Raw genomic sequence first — 19,784 nt, forward strand, 5'->3', positions numbered from 1 at the left:
CAATAGTAAGCAGGCACATAGAAAAGTTAGGCTTAGGTTATGGTATTCGAAAATTTTCTGCGTGGAAGGACCATGACGTTTTAAATGATGGACAAGAATTTCTTGCTCGCCTTCCATGAACTTTCTTCCCCTGCTCTTAACCTTTTCCTGTTGCTTCTAACTTCTTCCCAAGAGAAATGTAATAATAGCATATATAGGTTAAAGGCCTTCAGGATGAACCTTCCCCGACAGTTTCCTTCCCAACTCTTGCTATATAAATCGCTATTCAAGACCTGTCAATTACTTTCAACATCTTTTTTTCCTTCCTGTCCTAATTCCATCCTCAAATCCATGAAGGGAACTTGCTTTCTTAATTTCATTACATCTTTCTTGTTGCTAGTTACCATGGCTTACAGTGCAATGGAAGTAACTAATATTACAGCCGATCAAACTGCTCTTCTAGCTCTTAAAGCCCATCTTACTGACCCTCATAACGTCTTGGCAAACAACTGGTCCACCACTGCCTCTGTATGCAGCTGGATTGGTGTCGCTTGTGGTGCTCCGCGCTACCGAGTGAGTGGCTTGAATCTTTCTCACATGAGTCTTTCTGGCTACATCCCCTCAGAGATTGGAAACCTTTCATTCCTTGCTTTCCTATCCATTAGAAACAACACTTTCCAAGGATCCCTGCCTAATGAGTTAGCTAACTTGCTTCACCTGGAGTATCTTGACTTCGGATTCAACTCATTCACCGGAGACATTCCTCCAAGCTTAGGTTCCTTGCCTGAACTCAAAAGCTTGCTGCTAGAAGCCAACTTTTTCTCAGGCAATTTACCTTTATCATTATTGAATATATCCTCATTGCAAACAATCAATATCAGTTACAACCAGCTTCATGGTTTCATGCCCTCCAGCATCTTCAGCAGATCTTCACTGTATACAATTGATCTAAGATTCAATGAGCTATCGGGTGAAATCCCAACGGATATTTTCAATCATCTCCCTGAATTACGAGGGATCTATTTCTCCAGGAATCGACTCAGTGGTATGCTCCTGCCATTTCTTTTTTAATTTTTAAGCATGTCCTTAATTGTGTTGGATATAGACATTGCCATAGATTCTGCAGTAGATGCATTATGCATCCTATGTAACTATGCTCCAGAAGGTGTTTCATGTCAAATACTTTGCAAGAGGACTATAGGACTCGTAACCTTTTACAGAATTCAGAATTCAGAATTCTTCTTTCAACATCTATTATTGAGATATTTGTGCCTTTAAGTAGATGCACTAAAGTGCACTACAAAATGATATGTCAAGGTTTGATCTTATTATTCACATTGGCCATACCTGATTCTAGCCAAATGGTATCCATAATCTGTTTCTTATCAAGGGACTTGCCTACGAACCTATTAGAATTTATCTCTGAAAATATCTTCAACAGTTATTCTACCAACTCTAGGTGCAGTGCTTGTTTCCATTCTGGACTTGGTAGGGTACTTTAGCTTTTGTATCTGGATTATGACCGTGGACATTGTTAATAAGACTAGTCTTTAGAAACAGAACATTATTATGAAACTCAAAATGTCTGCAAATTCACCGGCATCTTCTATATACTGATCTTTGATTAATAGGCTCTCATCATTTATTTATCCAGAAATTTTCTTCTAGTGCTTGAGAAAGATGGATTTGGTGAATTTGCAGGAAGCATTCCAAGAACTATTGGAAACTGTACAATGATTGAGGAGATAAATCTCAGTGAAAACAACTTGACAGGTGAGATCAAGCCAAACTGGCCCTTTCTAACTTAACTTGTTTTGATTAGTTCTATTGAGTTTCAGTGAAAAAAACTTGATATTGTGCCTTGATATTCTGATTATGGCAGGTGTATTACCACCTGAATTGGGTGGCCTTTCCAACCTGAAAACATTGAGAATCGACGACAATGCTTTAATTGGCAATGTTCCATCCGCGCTCTTCAATATATCGGCAATTGAAGTTATTGGGATGTATGCAAATTTGCTTTCAGGGAGTCTTCCTCCAACCATGGGCCTTTTCATGCCTAACCTAAGGGAGCTTCGTCTAGGGGGAAATGAACTCGAGGGAACAATTCCTAGCTCCATCTCCAATGCATCTACTCTCGCTGTCGTGGACTTGTCCAACAATTCATTTACTGGTCTTATTCCTGGGACACTTGGTAACCTGAGACAACTTCAAGTGCTCAATCTAGCCAATAACCATTTGACGAGCGAGTCTTCTACACCACAGTTAAGTATTCTCTCTGCATTGGAAAATTGCAAGAATCTGAGAAGGATATATTTGTCAGTTAATCCCCTCAATACCACCCTTCCAATTTCCTTTGGAAATCTCTCTTCCTCACTTGAACAGTTTTGGGCAGACGAATGCAACCTTAAGGGCAACATTCCTAATACAATCGGCAATTTAAGCAGCCTGATAGCTTTGAGCTTGGCGAACAACGAACTGACCAGTGTAGTTCCAACTGCAACTGAAAGATTGACAAATCTCCAACTTTTGAATCTCCAAGGTAATCAACTAGAGGGAAATATCACAGATAACCTTTGCCACTCGGACAGCTTGTTTCACTTATCCTTGGGTGGTAATAAGCTTTCCGGATCTATCCCTGAATGCTTGGGTAATCTGACAACTTTAAGACATCTCAACTTAAGCTCCAATAACTTCACTTCCACAATACCCTTGTCCTTGGGGAACCTTGCAGGTATTCTGGTTCTCAACCTGTCGTCAAACTTTCTCAGCGGGTCTCTCCCGTTAGTATTCAGACAACTGATGGTCGCGGTAGAAATTGATTTGTCAAGGAATCAGTTATCAGGTCAAATTCCAAACAGCACATGGGACCTTAAGAATCTAGCTTATCTCTCCTTGGCTACAAATAGATTGCAAGGTCCTATTCCTGGGTCACTTAGTTTTGCAGTAAGCTTGGAGTTCTTGGATCTCTCTCTTAACAGTCTTTCTGGACTTATTCCCAAGTCCTTAGAGACACTCTTGCATCTCAAATATTTTAATGTGTCTTTCAATGTACTACAGGGAGAAATTCCTAGTGAGGGACCTTTCAGAAAGTTCTCAGCTCAGTCATACGTGATGAACAATGGACTTTGCGGTTCACCACGCCTACATGTTCCACCTTGCAAAACTTATGCTCTCCGAGGATCAACAGTAACCCTCGTGTTCCTTCTGGAATTGATTTTACCATTAATTGCAGCTACAATGGCAGCATTATTTATATTCATATGGTTAAGATGCCCAAACAAGAATGTCCGTCCGAACCTGGTCAATACAAGGTTTACATACCGAGACCTTGAGCAAGCAACAGATAGATTTGGTGAAGGCAATCTCCTTGGGAGGGGGAGTTTTGGCTCAGTATACAAAGGAACACTTCGTGATGGGAAGATTGTCGCAATAAAGGTTTTCGATGCTGAAAATGAAGTTTGTTGTAGGAGTTTTGAAGTTGAGCGTGAAGTGATGTGCAATGCCTGTCATCCCAATATCATCACAATTTTTTGCAGCTCTAATGCTGTTAATTTTAAAGCCTTAGTAATAGAGTACATGGTTAACGGGAGCCTCGACAAGTGGCTTTATACTCACAACTACAGTCTGGATATCCTACAAAGACTCGACATAATGATAAACACGGCATCAGCCTTAGAATACCTTCATTCTGGTTGTTCAAGGATTATTATTCATGGTGATTTAAAGCCCAGCAACATTCTCCTAGATGAAGATATGATTTCACGTTTGAGTGATTTTAGCATTTCCCAGTTCTTAAAACGAGATGGTCAACATAATTCTTCAGGACCAAGCCTCTTTCTTGGCACAATTGGATATGTGGCACCAGGTAATGCTTCTGCTTCATGAATCATCTTCCGTGTTTATGCTGCTAGCTTATGGGCTCCTTCTTATGATTAACTCTATTTAAATGCAGAATATGGTATTCATGGAATTGTTTCGACAGAAACAGATGTGTACAGTTTTGGTATTTTGTTGATGGAAACTTTCACAGGGAAGAAGCCGACGGATGAAATGTTTGGAGGAGAAATGAGCTTGAGAAGTTGGATCATGGAGACATTACCCAGTGAAATAGAAAGAGTAGTTGATCCTTGTTTATTACAGAATGAGGAAGAATACTTCCATGCTAAAACCACATGTTCATCGGATATTATGAGATTGGCTCTGATGTGCACTTCAGAGTCACCCGTTGAGAGGTTAAATATGAAAGTAGTAGTAGACACACTTGATGAGATCAAACGATTGTTTATCAGGAATATCTCTGGAGACAACCCTGGTGAGTCCAATTTGGAAGAGTTAGATCCGAATCGCATTAGAAATAACATGAAAAAGTTCGTGAAATGGAGGAGGGAAACCCTGTTGCCTAATCTGGAGTGGCGTTTGCCTGATTACCAATACGAGACCAACAGTTGAACGTTAGAGTCTGCTTGTAATTAGTTCTTGTCCAGGCAAAGCCCCTTGTTCTTTGCTTAGAAATTGTAGTACCAAATGGCATTGTCCTGCTTATTGCATTTACAGTCCTGGTAAGGTCATGCTTACATTCTACATGGGAGCTCTTGGCGTTCAAGCACAAAATGCGGCTCAGGTGTTTGTTGCTTGGGCTTAGGTACAGGTTTCAAGTATTTGACATGTCAAATCTCTAAAAACTAGTACATGGTGACCCAGCAAAGAAGTGTCTAAAACTTAGATTTGCTTTCAAGTTTATGCTATACATAAACTCGTATAAATGTATCGTTAACAACTAAAATTGAAGGCTTAAAGAGATTGAAGAAAAAATAATAATTAATAAGAGTTAAAACTAGTTGATTGTATAGTAGTTACTGTTTGGGATATATCCAGAACTCAAACACACACAATTTACGTGGTTCGGCAACTTGCCTACTCCACGGAGCTACTAGTTGTATTAATCAAGCTTACAAAGAAATAATACAACAACAAGAGGAGGAGAATGTTCTCAACTCAACTCTACACTCAAGCTCTCTCTTCTCTCTGTGTTTCAAACAACTCTCTCTGTGTTTCTCTCGCAGCTTCAGTTCACTCACTACACTACACAGAACACATATAATTATACAAGGTGGGAGTGGGGGGTGTCCTCCACCATGTGCTAAGTGGGAGACTAGAATTCCACTTGCACATGGTGGGGTTTGTTTGTCTCCATAATGCTAACAATCTCCCACTTGGAGACAAACAATGAAATCCTTTTTTATCCTTGAAGACCAACTGAAGTTTTGCACAACTTCAGTTTCTCAAGTGTAACTCCTTTGGTTAACATGTCAGCTGGATTCTTGCTTCCACAGATCTTTTCTAGCATTAGTTGCTCGTCGTCCAGCAGTTGTCGGATGAAGTGATATTTGATCTGAATATGCTTCGTCCTCGAGTGAAATGCTGGATTCTTGGCAAGGAAGATTGCACTCTGACTGTCGCTATACAAAGTACCTTTTCCATTCAACTTGCCCAATTCTTTCAAGAAACTCTGCAACCATACTATCTCTTTTGCAGATTCTGAGACTGCAACATATTCAGCTTCTGTTGTTGAAAGAGCAACAATCTTTTGCAAGGTAGAACTCCAGGAAACAGCAGTACCTCCTAGAGTATAAACATATCCTGTAGTGCTCTTTCTGCTATCAACATCTCCTGCTAGATCAGCATCTACAAAACCTTCAAGTTTCAAACCACCAGCTGTGAAACTGAGACAAGTTTCCGATGAACCTTTTAAGTACCTCATGATCCATTTCACCGCCTCCCAATGCTGCTTTCCAGGATTGCTCATATATCGGCTTACAACTCCCACTGCATGGGCAATGTCTGGTCTGGTACAGACCATAGCATACATCAAAGAGCCGATAGCTGAGGCGTATGGAATCTTATCCATGTATCCACTTTCTAGCTCAGTTCTTGGTGACTGATCTTTGCTGAGCTTGAAATGATTCCCCAGTGGTGTACTTACTGGTTTAGCATTATCCATACTAAACCTGCTGAGAACCTTCTTGACATACTCTGTTTGTGAGAGCTTTAGTATGCCTTTGTCTTTATCTCTGATGATTCTCATGCCAAGTATTTGTTTAGCAGCTCCCAGATCCTTCATTTCAAACTGCTTCGACAACTGCTGTTTCAGCTTATCAATCTCCTCAATGCTGGATCCTGCAATCAACATATCATCTACATATAATAGTAGAATGATGTAGGAGTTGTCAAAATGTTTGACATAGCAACAATGATCAGCTTGGCATCTTGTATACCCGGAACTGCACATGAAGTTGTCAAACTTCTTGTACCATTGTCTTGGAGCTTGCTTCAAACCGTATAGGCTTTTCTGTAGCTTGCAAACTTGATTCTCCTTTCCTTGCATTTCAAACCCCTCTGGCTGTTGCATGTAAATATCTTCCTCCAAGTCACCATGAAGGAATGCTGTTTTTACATCTAACTGTTCCAGATGTAAATTTTCTGCAGCTACTATCCCCAGAACAACTCTGATTGTTGTGAGCTTCACAACTGGAGAAAAAATCTCAGAGTAGTCAATGCCTTTCTTCTGTTGAAACCCTTTGACAACAAGTCTTGCCTTGAACCGTTTGCTTCCGTCATGCTCAGTCTTCACTCTGTAGACCCACTTATTTTGCAAGGCCTTCTTTCCTTCAGGTAATGTTGTTAGCTCCCAAGTCTTGTTCTTCAACAACGAACTCATCTCATCCTTCATGGCTAACTCCCACTTGCTTGAGTTTCCATCTTGTAAGGATTCTTTATACGATAACGGTTCACCACCATCTGTCAACAAAATATAATTCAGTAAAAGTGTGAACCGTTGCGGGGGCTTTATCGTCCTCGAAGACCTGCGAACAGCTGGTTCAAGTTGCTCAGCATCTTCTTGTGTGGAAGTGGGCACAAATGTGCTTGAGTCTTCTTGTAAAGACTCTTGATTGTTGTTCTCCTTAGTAACATCGGGAAGCCCTTCTAATCTTATGAATTCAGATCTTGGTGGACTTGTATCTGAATTAGCCATCTCTGTTTCTCCACTTGATCTGTCTTTATACATAACTTTCTCATTGAAGATCACGTTCCTGCTTCTGATAATCTTTCTGTTCTGATCATCCCAGAACCGAAATCCAAATTCTTCATCTCCATAGCCAATGAAGAAACATTTCTTGGATTTGGCTTCTAACTTGTTGCGAGCATCAGAATCTATGTGAACATAGGAAACACACCCAAAGACCTTCAAATGAGAGAGTTGTACCTCTTTTCCTCTCCATACTTCCTCGGGCAGTCTGAATTCCAAAGGAACTGATGGTCCACGGTTGATCAAGTAAACTGCGGTATGAACTGCATCAGCCCAGAATGTTTGAGGTAACCCAGAATGCAACCTCATGCTTCTAGCTCGTTCATTGATGGTCCTGTTCATCCGTTCAGCAACGCCATTCTGTTGCGGTGTGCCTGGAACGGTCTTCTCCATTCTGATACCATTGACAGCACAATACTCCTTGAAACCTCCATCAATGTATTCTCCTCCATTATCAGATCTCAAGCATTTCAACTTTAGACCTGATTCAGTCTCAACCATAGCCTTCCATTTCTTGAATGTTTCAAACACATCAGATTTATTTTTCAGAAAGTAAACCCATACCTTCCTGCTGAAATCATCAATAAAAGTCACATAATATCGAGAACCTCCAAGAGATGCTACTGGAGACGGTCCCCATAAATCTGTGTGTACCAGTTCTAGCTTGCTTGGTCTTAAGGTCCTGCCAACCTTCAAGAAACTGACCTTCTTCTGTTTTCCAAGAACACAGCTTTCACAAATGTCTAGATCGACATTTTTTAACTCTGACAGCTTTCCTTTCGACTGAAGTATCTTCATCCCCTTTTGACTCATATGGCCAAGTCTACAATGCCATAGATGTGCTTGATTTTCTGCTTCAGTTGAGGCAATGATGTCTGCAAATCTTGTGGTCATATACAGGGTGCCGGTTTTCTTTCCACGAGCTAAAACCATTGCTCCCTTTGATACTTTCCACATTCCTCCAGCAAAAAGTATTGAATGACCACTATCATCAAGTTGTCCGACAGAGATCAACTTTTTCTTCAATTCAGGAACATGCCTTACATTCTGCAAGGTCCATATAGATCCATTCATAGTCTTGATTTGCACATCTCCTATACCCACAATCTTCAGTGGTGTTCCATCGGCCAGATAGACTACACCATGATCTCCTCCAACATAATTTTACAGCATTTCATTGTGTGGTGTACAGTGGAATGAAGCACCAGAATCAAGAATCCACTCATCAATTTGACTTTGCACAGCAAGAATTAAAGCATCTTGTACATCATCTGTGGTAGCGTTTGCAGAGTCAGCTTCAGGTTTCTTCGGTTTTGTGCAATTCCTACTGAAATGACCAGGTTTGCCACAATTCCAACATTCAACCTGCTTTCTGGATCCAAACTTGCTTTTACTTCTGTATCTGGATTTTGATCTGCCTCTGGATGAGCCTCTATCGTGTCTCCTCCCTCGAGTGTTGATGTTGAGAGCTGATCCTGAGCTTGAACTTTCACCCGAGTCTTTCCTTCGCATTTCTTCAGCCAAAATCAAGTCTCGAATGTCATCATACTTTAGTTTGGATTTTCCAGCTGAATTGCTCACGGCTGTCCTCATGCCTTCCCAACTGCTTGGAAGTGAAGCTAGCAAGATGAGTGCACGAATCTCATCATCAAACTCAATTTCAACAGATGACAATTGATTTGTGATGGTATTAAAGTTGTTGAGGTGTTGTGTCACAGAAGTGTTTTCAACCATCTTCAAGTTGAACAACTTTTTCATCAGGTGCACTTTATTATTTGCTGATGGCTTCTCATACATCCCAGATAAGGCTTCCATCAATTTTGCAGTGGATTTTTCTTTCGTAACATTGTGAGCAACTCTTCTTGATAACGATAGCCGGATAATGCCCAGAACTTGTCTATCAAGAAGTTGCCATTCTTCTGCTTCCATCTTTTCTGGTTTGCTTCCCAATAACGGAAGATGAAGTTTCTTCCCATATAAATAATCCTCAATTTGCATTTTCCAGTATCCAAAATCTGTTCCGTCAAATTTTTCAATTCCAGCAGCCTTTATTTCATCTGTCATTTTTACGAATTTTCCGATTCGAATTTCCCAAATCTGACCTTACAGATGTGTCCGGAACGGCCACAAACCTTGGAAATGACACTGAGATCACCCCAATCGGACTTCGGATGGATCAGATTTTAGCAATTAAAGTTTTGGATTAACGGACGGTTCAGATGCAGCCGCGTGTCAGACAGAGTACCGCCTGCGTCACACCGGATAAAAACTCAAAAACGGTTCTGATGAAGACACGTGTCAGTAGATTACAGCCTGCGTCACACCGGATCAAAACTCACTAACGGTGCAGATTAAGCCACGTGTCCGCAGATTAGAGCCTGCGTCAGACCTGATCAGAACTTAGTAACGGTGTAGATTCAGCCACGTGTCACAAGATTAGAGCCTGAGTCGCACCAGATCAAAACTCAGAAACGGTCTTGATTCAGCCACGTGTCAGATGATTAGTTCCTGCGTCACACCAGATTAAAACCCCTCAACGGTGATGATGTAGCCACGTGTCAGACGATTACCGTCTGCGGTGCACTGGATCAAACCCCAGATAGGATGACGTGGCAGATGACGTGGCAGATGACGTGGACGCTGACCGGCTGACTTTGCCGACGTGGCGGGTCAGACCCGACCCGTTTTGCAGAGAAACGGGTGAAGAAGGAGCGTGTCGCGCGTGAGGCGCGTTGATGCGCGTGGACAGTCTGTGCGGGCATGCACGACGTCGGTTCTTCGCCGGAGTTTCACCAGTGGATTCGTCCGGTTGTCCTCTACACGGTGGTATGGTCAAAAACACGTTTTGAGAACATTGATTTTTGAGTTTGGATCAAACACCCTCTTTGTCAAGAACAAGCTCTGATACCAGTTGTTTGGGATATATCCAGAACTCAAACACACACAATTTACGTGGTTCGGCAACTTGCCTACTCCACGGAGCTACTAGTTGTATTAATCAAGCTTACAAAGAAATAATACAACAACAAGAGGAGGAGAATGTTCTCAACTCAACTCTACACTCAAGCTCTCTCTTCTCTCTGTGTTTCAAACAACTCTCTTTGTGTTTCTCTCGCAGCTTCAGTTCACTCACTACACTACACAGAACACATATAATTATACAAGGTGGGAGTGGGGGGTGTCCTCCACCATGTGCTAAGTGGGAGACTAGAATTCCACTTGCACATGGTGGGGTTTGTTTGTCTCCATAATGCTAACAGTTACGTGATCCATGTTGTTCTTTCTTATTGAAGTAGTAGTATACTAGATAGGTTGCTAACTCGTAAATGAAGTTTCATCAAGGAACTGATGGACGTAAATGAAAAAAGTCTTGTGGGTTCAGTAATAGCATCAAGAAGAAAAAAAGACATGGCAAACAAAGTAATACAAAAACAAAAGACTAAGTAATATGTGTTTTAAGAACTTGGACAAATATGACAATGTCAGGTCAGGCCAGTCACAAAGTCTTGAGCCAAAAAGAGTGCAAATGTTAACAGAGATGCAAGGAAGTTAAATGGGTGACACTGCCTATTATTGCCAATAATTTTTTTTTTTACAAAAGTTAAGGTAAAGCTGCCATCCACTTGTTGCCCAAATGGACCTAAAAATAGAAGCTAGTTATCATACAATGAAACAGCTAACAAAGAATCATTGACAAACGTAAGAATACAGAAGATAACAACTAGTCTCTTGACTAAAAAATACAGAGTTGAACGCGTCATAATACATGAGCCAACTCAATATCAGCATCCAAGATGTAATGTTCTTAAAGAAAGCAAGAAAATTGACGGAGGAAGTTTGAAGAATAGCGGGGCAGACTTATTATTCAATGTGTGTGCTACACTCCGTATACATAGTTTATATAGGAAAGTTCTTGTCTAAATAAGTAAACTGACAGACTAGCAACTAATATTTAGGACTTAATTACAGCAATAACAATCAAACTAAATCTCTAAGATATGATTTACAAATCAAGCTTTAATTGTTTTGATTCCAAATCTTAACAGTTCTAGTTATGAAAAACTAGAAAAAAGAGTTAGAAAGGCATTTCAGATGCTAAGATTGAGATAAATATAGGCTAGTGTTGATCTACAACACCACGCAAAAAACAACAGCAACATACCAAGCAAATCACAACCTTGTTAAGCAAGAATCATTAAACAGGCTAATACGGGCAGGAGCAAACCCGAAACCAAAAAATGAAGCGCCGAGGGTGAAACAAAAATAAAAACAAACCTGAGCCAAAAAAACATAAGTTGTAAGGGGTCAAAAAACATGAAATCTGAAATCAATACATCAATTGATTCATTGGTATATAGAAAAATGACAATAAACCCGTGAAAAAACAACATACCAGGAAAATAGAGCCACCTCATCGAACCACCCTTGGAGAGGGACAACCTCCTGAGAGGTGGAGAGAAATTAAAAAAAGAAAAGAAAAGGAAGCTGGATAAGCAGTAGCAAAGTATGATAGGAGATAAGCAGAAAGAGAAGCGAAAAGCAAAGGAAACAAATCGCAAAGAAAGAAAAGAACCAAAGAGATTGGCCAATAGTCTGGGAAAAGAAGAGAAACCAAAATCCCAGTGCAGCAAACATCAAAAAAAAAAAAACAACCTACAAATAAGAGTAAAAAATGCATAATACAAGGACCAAAGGAAGCACAGTCGATTTTGATGGAGAATATTAGAAGGAAGCAAAATCGAATAAAAGGGTTGGGGAAAAAAAACTGCGAAGGACACAGCCCAAACCAAGGTGGCAAAAACTTCAAAGAAAATGAAACGAATTAAAAGAACAAACAAAAGAAGATGGCATCATTACATAAACTAAGCTCAGCATCATTACATAATAATATCATAGTCTCTGACAATTGATACAAAGACAGAAGTTCTCTCATGACTGAAATAAGGAGCAGAGTCCTAGAAAAATGGTTCAATAGAGTCATAAACACATAAGAAGTTCAATAAAACAAATCTTAATTACACCAACAAAGAAGTTAAATAAAAAATAGAGAACGTTTCTTGTTAAAAAAAAACACTCTGGGTAGTGCCAACGGTATGGAAGCTGGTTAGAGGATATACTCCTGCAATTAAAACCATTCACCGTGAGGTTACGCGTCCAACAGGCTTTCCCTCCTCCATTTAGCAAACTTCTCCATGTTATTTCTGATGCGATCTGTTCTCAGGATCTCCATGTTGAATTTCCAATGAATATCTCCGGAAATGCTCGCAACGAAGGATTGTTTGATGTCATTGAGCATGTCGACAACTTGTTTCATATTTAACCTGTGATCAGGTGACTCTGAACAGCACAATTGAGCCAATCTCATAATGAGCTACAAACATGTAATTTTTGCATCAAAATATTCTTCCTCATTCTCCATCAAACATGGATCGATCACTCTGGCTATGTGATTTTGTACCAATGACTCCTCCACCCAATTCTTCAAGCTTATTTCTCCATAAAACATTTCATCCGTCGGCTTCTTTCCCGTGAAAGTTTCCATCAGTAAGATGCCAAAACTATAGACATCAGATTTTTCAGAAACAGTTCCATACAGTCCACATTCTGCATGTAAAATTAGAGTTAACGGTAGGATCTGATGACGTTACAGAGCTGTTGTTCAAAAAATTAAATCTATTTAAAAGGTTAACAAAACACTATAAGCTCATGCTTGTCCGAGAGGTGAGGTAAATATGATTGGTTTGATCTACATGGAATAGGTTTGTGAATAATGTGTGAGTGTAACAAGACTATCAAGAAGCATTACCTGGTGCCACATAACCAGTTGTGCACAAAAACTTGCTTTGTTTAGCAGAACCCTGTTCATCTGGACCTAGAATCATGGAAATGCTATAATCACTAACGCATTTTAAGTTAACCTAAAATAGTGTAATAGATATGTAACTTAGATAATAAATGGTAAATCTATTTAGATTAACTTGTAAAATTCATGGTTTAGATTATAAAATTAGGATAATTTAACAAAAAAATAAAAAAAACCACAAAGATAATTTTTTTAAAAAATATTGAACAGTAAAATAAAATAAAAAATATTGGTTTATATTAGCTTTTTAAATTCGTGCTCCACTTTTTAAACCATAAGTATCATATATGAAAAAAATAATAAAGCATGATTTTTAGCAAATTAAATACTAAATAATGAAAGGAAAAAAAATATTTGCACAAAAAATCTAAAATAAAAAATAAAGATGAAAATTAAAATTAAAAATAATGAAATCTTCAATAGGTCTACTTATTATAATGAGATTTATCAAAATTAAACAGATGAAATTCAAATCTCGACAAGGTCTTTTTTAGAATTTCTATTGAAATGGATTTCAACATAAATTAAAGTCAATGTCATGAAGCGAAGACTTTGCTTTTTCGACGTCCCCATTCCATTAGTTTGGCTACATAAATCAACGCGGTTATTTTAGCTTTATTTCTAGTAGAGTGGTTGCATAAAGCAAGGCGGCTTCATTAATGTAATGCACAGTATTTTTTAATATTATACATTTTTTATTTAAAAATGTATTTTTTAATTTTTAATATCAATATATTAAAACCATCAAAAACATACTAAAAAATTAATTTAATATATTTTTAAGAAAAACATAAAATACTTTTAAACACAATTAAAAAACACAATAGTAAGCAGGCACATAGAAAAGTTAGGCTTAGGTTATGGTATTCGAAAATTTTCTGCGTGGAAGGACCATGACGTTTTAAATGATGGACAAGAATTTCTTGCTCGCCTTCCATGAACTTTCTTCCCCTGCTCTTAACCCTTTCCTGTTGCTTCTAACTTCTTCCCAAGAGAAATGTAATAATAGCATATATATTAAAGGCCTTCAGGATGAACCTTCCCCGACAGTTTCCTTCCCAACTCTTGCTATATATATCGCTATTCAAGACCTGTTAATTACTTTCAACATCTTTTTTTCCTTCCTGTCCTAACTCCATCCTCAAATCCATGAAGGGAACTTGCTTTCTTAATTTCATTACATCTTTTTTGTTGCTAGTTTCCATGGCTTACAGTGCAATGGAAGTAACTAATATTACAGCCGATCAAACTGCTCTTCTAGCTCTTAAAGCCCATCTTACTGACCCTCATAACGTCTTGGCAAACAACTGGTCCACCACTGCCTCTGTGTGCAGCTGGATTGGTGTCTCTTGTGGTGCTCCGCGCTACCGAGTGAGTGGCTTGAATCTTTCTCACATGAGTCTTTCTGGCTACATCCCCTCAGAGATTGGAAACCTTTCATTCCTTGCTTTCCTATCCATTAGAAACAACACTTTCCAAGGATCCCTGCCTAATGAGTTAGCTAACTTGCTTCACCTGGAGTATCTTGACTTTGGATTCAACTCATTCACCGGAGACATTCCAATAGATATTTTCAATCATCTCCCTAAATTACGAGGGATCTATTTCTCCAGGAATCGACTCAGTGGTATGCTCCTGCCATTTCTTTTTTAATTTTTAAGCATGTCCTTAATTGTGTTGGATATAGACATTGCCATAGATTCTGCAGTAGATGCATTATGCATCCTATGTAACTATGCTCCAGAAGGTGTTTCATGTCAAATACTTTGCAAGAGGACTATAGGACTCGTAACCTTTTACAGAATTCAGAATTCTTCTTTCAACATCTATTATTGAGATATTTGTGCCTTTAAGTAGATGCACTAAAGTGCAATACAAAATGATATGTCAAGGTTTGATCTTATTATTCACATTCGCCATCCCTGATTCTAGCCAAATGGTATCCATAATTTGTTTCTTATCAAGGGACTTGCCTACGAACCTATTAGAATTTATCTCTGAAAATATCTTCAACAGTTATTCTACCAACTCTAGGTGCAGTGCTTGTTTCCATTCTGGACTTGGTAGGGTACTTTAGCTTTTGTATCTGGATTATGACCGTGGACATTGTTAATAAGACTAGTCTTTAGAAACAGAACATTATTATGAAACTCAAAATGTCTGCAAATTCACCGGCATCTTCAATATACTGATCTTTGATTAATAGGCTCTCATCATTTATTTATCCAGAAATTTTCTTCTAGTGCTTGAGAAAGATGGATTTGGTGAATTTGCAGGAAGCATTCCAAGAACTATTGGAAACTGTACAATGATTGAGGAGATAAATCTCAGTGAAAACAACTTGACAGGTGAGATCAAGCCAAACTGGCCCTTTCTAACTTAACTTGTTTTGATTAGTTCTATTGAGTTTCAGTGAAAAAAACTTGATATTGTGCCTTGATATTCTGATTATGGCAGCCGCAGTGGCGGAGCCACAATGGGGATTAAGGGGGCAATTGCCCCCTTAATCCTTTTATATATATATATATATAAATAACTTAACAAGTTAAATTTTTTTTTTTATTAATTATTAATTGATCCAAGCTTTATGAATTAGTTAAAAATTTTCTTCCTTTTATAAAATTTTCTTCAATTCCTAAACTATTAATTAGTTAAGTAAGTAATCTTTTATGTTTTATGCTTTATGTTTTAGGTGAGTTTCTTTTATATTTTTTTTTATTTATTTCATTGTCTAATTTTAGTTTTATTTCCTTAATAATTAGTTATTAAAAATGTTAGAGTTTATTATAATTTATAGATTTGTTAAATTAATATGTACATGAATAAATATTTTATGCATATGAATATGAATTGAAATGAGTTTTGATGAATTAATATGTATTTTGTTATGAATTTCACATGAAAAATGATGGTCATTAACTTATTAGTAATTAAAAATGAAGTACTCAACAACTCAAAAAGTTAGAGACACAATAAAAAAAAATTAAAAAAATATATTAATGTTTATATTTAACCCACTTGTATAAAACAACAAGTCAACAAAGAATTGTTGCCAATAATTTTCACTAGTCCTTGGAAGATTTAGAAATAGATAAATGAAAGTTTAATTGTATATATTTAGAAAGAATATCTTTAATAAAATTAAGAATAAAGTCATTATGAAATAATTTTAAAATATAAAAACTCGAAACAATAATTATAATATAAGTTTTTTTATTTTAAAAATATTCTTAAATTAATTTTACTTGACATGAGTTAATACATGTATTTCAAATTAATTTCTCTATATATAAACACATGTTTATATAGAATATAATATCAAGTATTTGTTAGTAATTTATCTTTTTATTTAAAAAATTTTGGCTCCGCCACTTATGACAGGTTTGTTACCACCTGAATTGGGTGGCCTTTCCAACCTGAAAACATTGAGAATCGACGACAATGCTTTAATTGGCAATGTTCCATCCGCGCTCTTCAATATATCGGCAATTGAGGTTATTGGGATGTATGCAAATTTGCTTTCAGGGAGTCTTCCTCCAACCATGGGCCTTCTCATGCCGAAACTAAGGGAGCTTCGTCTAGGGGGAAATGAACTCGAGGGAACAATTCCTAGCTCCATCTCCAATGCATCTACTCTCGCTGTCGTGGACTTGTCCAACAATTCATTTACTGGTCTTATTCCTGGGACACTTGGTAACCTGAGACAACTTCAAGTGCTCAATCTAGCCAACAATCATTTGACGAGCGAGTCTTCTACACCTCAGTTAAGTATCCTCTCTGCATTGGAAAATTGCAAGAATCTGAGAAGGATACATTTGTCAGTTAATCCCCTCAATACCACCCTTCCAATTTCCATTGGAAATCTCTCTTCCTCACTTGAACAGTTTTGGGCAGACGAATGCAACCTTAAGGGCAACATTCCTAATACAATCGGCAATTTCAGCAGCCTGATAGCTTTGAGCTTGGCGAACAACGAACTGACCAGTGTAGTTCCAACTGCAACTGAAAGATTGACAAATCTCCAACTTTTGGATCTCCAAGGTAATCAACTAGAGGGAAATATCACTGATAACCTTTGCCACTCGGACAGCTTGTTTCACTTATCCTTGGGTGGTAATAAGCTTTCCGGATCTATCCCTGAATGCTTGGGTAATCTGACAACTTTAAGACATCTCAACTTAAGCTCCAATAACTTCACTTCCACAATACCCTTGTCCTTGGGGAACCTTGCAGGTATTTTGGTTCTCAACCTGTCGTCAAACTTTCTCAGCGGGTCTCTCCCGTTAGTATTCAGACAACTGATAGTCGCGGAAGAAATTGATTTGTCAAGGAATCAGTTATCAGGTCAAATTCCAGACGGCAAATGGGGCCGTATGAATCTAGCTTATCTCTCCTTGGCTACAAATAGATTGCAAGGTCCTATTCCTGAGTCTGGTTTTGCAGTAAGCTTGGAGTTCTTGGATCTCTCTCATAACAGTCTTTCTGGACTTATTCCCAAGTCCTTAGAGACACTCTTGCATCTCAAATATTTTAATGTGTCTTTCAATGTACTACAGGGAGAAATTCCTAGTGAGGGACCTTTCAGAAACTTCTCAGCTCAGTCATACATGATGAACAATGAACTTTGCGGTGCACCACGCCTACATGTTCCACCTTGCAAAACTGTTCACAGGGGATCAGGCAAAAACATTAGATCAGGCAAAAACATTATGTTTTTCATAAAATTGATTTTGCCATTAACAACAGTTGTGGTGGCATTATGCGCAATCCTATTCTTAAGATGTCGGAAAAGGAACCTGCCCTCAAGCTCAAACATAATTACTTATGGAAGATATACATGCCGAGAACTTCGGCTTGCAACTGATGGGTTTGATAAAGGCAACGTAATTGGCTCTGGGAACTTCGGTACAGTATACAAAGGGACGCTTAGTGATGGAAAGGTAGTTGCCATAAAGGTTTTCGATGTGGAAGATGAAAGAAGTTCGAGTAGTTTCGATGTCGAGCGTGAAGTAATGTGTAATGCCAGTCATCCCAATCTTATCACCATTTTCTGCAGCTTGAATGGTATTAATTTTAAAGCCTTGGTGATGGAGTACATGGTTAATGGCAGCCTTGAAAAGTGGCTTCATACTAACAATTACCACTTGGATTTCCTACAAAGACTAGACGTGATGATCGACACTGCAGCAGCAATCAAACACCTCCATTACGGTTGTTTAAGGACTATTATTCACTGTGATTTAAAGCCAAGCAACATCCTACTAGACGAAGATATGATCGCACGCGTTAGTGATTATAGCATTTCCATGATTCTAGATCCAGATGAACAGGGTTCTGCTAAACAAAGCAAGTTTGTGTGCACAATTGGTTATGTGGCACCAGGTAATGCTTCTTGATAGTCTTGTTACACACACACATATTATTCACAAACCTATTCCATATAGATCAAACCGATCATATTTACCTCACCTCTCGGGCGAGCATGAGCTTATAGTGTTTTGTTAACCTTTTAAATAGATTTAATTTTTTGATCAACAGCCTTGTAACGTCATCAGATCCTACCGTTAACTCTAATTTTACATGCAGAATGTGGACTGTATGGAATTGTTTCAGAAAAATCTGATGTCTATAGTTTTGGCATCTTGCTGATGGAAACTTTCACGGGAAAGAAGCCGACGGATGAAATGTTTTGTGGAGAAATGAGCTTGAAGAATTGGGTGGAGGAGTCATTGGTACAAAATCACATAGCCAGAGTAATCGATCCATGTTTGTTGGAGAATGAGGAAGAATATTTTGATGCAAAAATTACATGTTTGTCGCTCATTATGAGATTGGCTCAATTGTGCTGTTCAGAGTCACCTGCTCACAGGTTAAATATGAAACGACTTGTCGACATGCTCAAAGACATCAAACAATCCTTCGTTGTGAGCATTTCCGGAGATATTCATGGGAAATTCAACTTGGAAATCCTGAGAACAGATCGCATCAGAAATAACATGGAGAAGTTTGCTAAATGGAGGAGGGAAAGCCTGTTGAACGCGTAACCTCACGATGAATGGTTTTAATTGCAGGAGTGTATCCTCTAACCAGCTTCCATACCGTTGGCACTACCCAGTGTTTTTTTTAACAAGAAACGTTCTCTATTTTTTATTTAACTTCTTTCTTGGTGTAATTAAGATTTTTTTTACTTCGTATGTGTTTATTATTAACCTTAGAAGGTCGTTCTATTCCTTTATTTCATTCAATCAGAACAGATAAAATTGTTAATGATTCTCATAATGTCTTGGCAAATAAGTGGTCCACCACTGCCTCTGTATGCAGCTGGATTGGTGTCTCTTGTGGTGCTCAGCGCGACCAAGTGAGTGGCTTGAATCTTTCTCACATGAGTCTTTCTGGCTACATCCCCTCATAGATTGGAAACCTTTCTTTCCTTGCTTTCCTATCCATTAGAAACAACACTTTCCAAGGATCGCTCCCTAATGAGTTAGCTCGCTTGCTTCACCTGCCTAATTGTTAGGATTGTTGCCATTAATGTGCAGCAATAATAGAACAACTTTTAGCCTACCCTAAGATGGAGGGATGCTATTGTCAAAAGGCTGCAATGGTAGTTGCACCAACCATTAACAAATGTATCAACCCATGTGCAGCCACTTTCATTGAAGATGAACTGGAGTTGGTGGCACCATCTTTGCCTATAAATAGGCACCAAGAGAGAGAGCAAAATGAGAGAGAGTGTGAGTGCAAAGCAAGTAGAGAATAAGAGAGAAAGAGAGGCTGCTAAGGGCAGCAGCCTTGTTGCAATGTGCAGCAGGGTGTGAGAGCAATGAGAGTAAGTTTGAGTGAAGTGATCCT

The 19,784-nt window shown here is 38.5% G+C and overlaps 2 protein-coding genes across 2 annotated transcripts; both read left to right on the forward strand.

The window, feature by feature from the left end:
* Positions 1-177: 177 nt before the first annotated feature.
* On the forward strand, positions 178-4,565 carry LOC118049106 (uncharacterized). Its single transcript, XM_035058991.2, has 4 exons — positions 178-1,024; positions 1,681-1,752; positions 1,862-3,847; positions 3,935-4,565. Exons 1-4 carry the CDS (start codon positions 214-216, stop codon positions 4,429-4,431), a joined length of 3,366 nt encoding a protein of 1,121 aa, XP_034914882.1. The 5' UTR covers positions 178-213; the 3' UTR covers positions 4,432-4,565.
* A 9,383-nt stretch (positions 4,566-13,948) lies between these two features.
* Positions 13,949-19,458, forward strand: LOC140955377 (uncharacterized). The gene is made up of 3 exons (XM_073408016.1): positions 13,949-14,559; positions 15,209-15,280; positions 16,314-19,458. Exons 1-3 carry the CDS (start codon positions 14,082-14,084, stop codon positions 18,326-18,328), a joined length of 2,565 nt encoding a protein of 854 aa, XP_073264117.1. The 5' UTR covers positions 13,949-14,081; the 3' UTR covers positions 18,329-19,458.
* The last annotated feature ends 326 nt before the right edge of the window (positions 19,459-19,784 follow it).

This window comes from Populus alba, chromosome 3 (assembly GCF_005239225.2).
Source record: "Populus alba chromosome 3, ASM523922v2, whole genome shotgun sequence".
Taxonomy (NCBI): Eukaryota; Viridiplantae; Streptophyta; class Magnoliopsida; order Malpighiales; family Salicaceae; genus Populus; species Populus alba.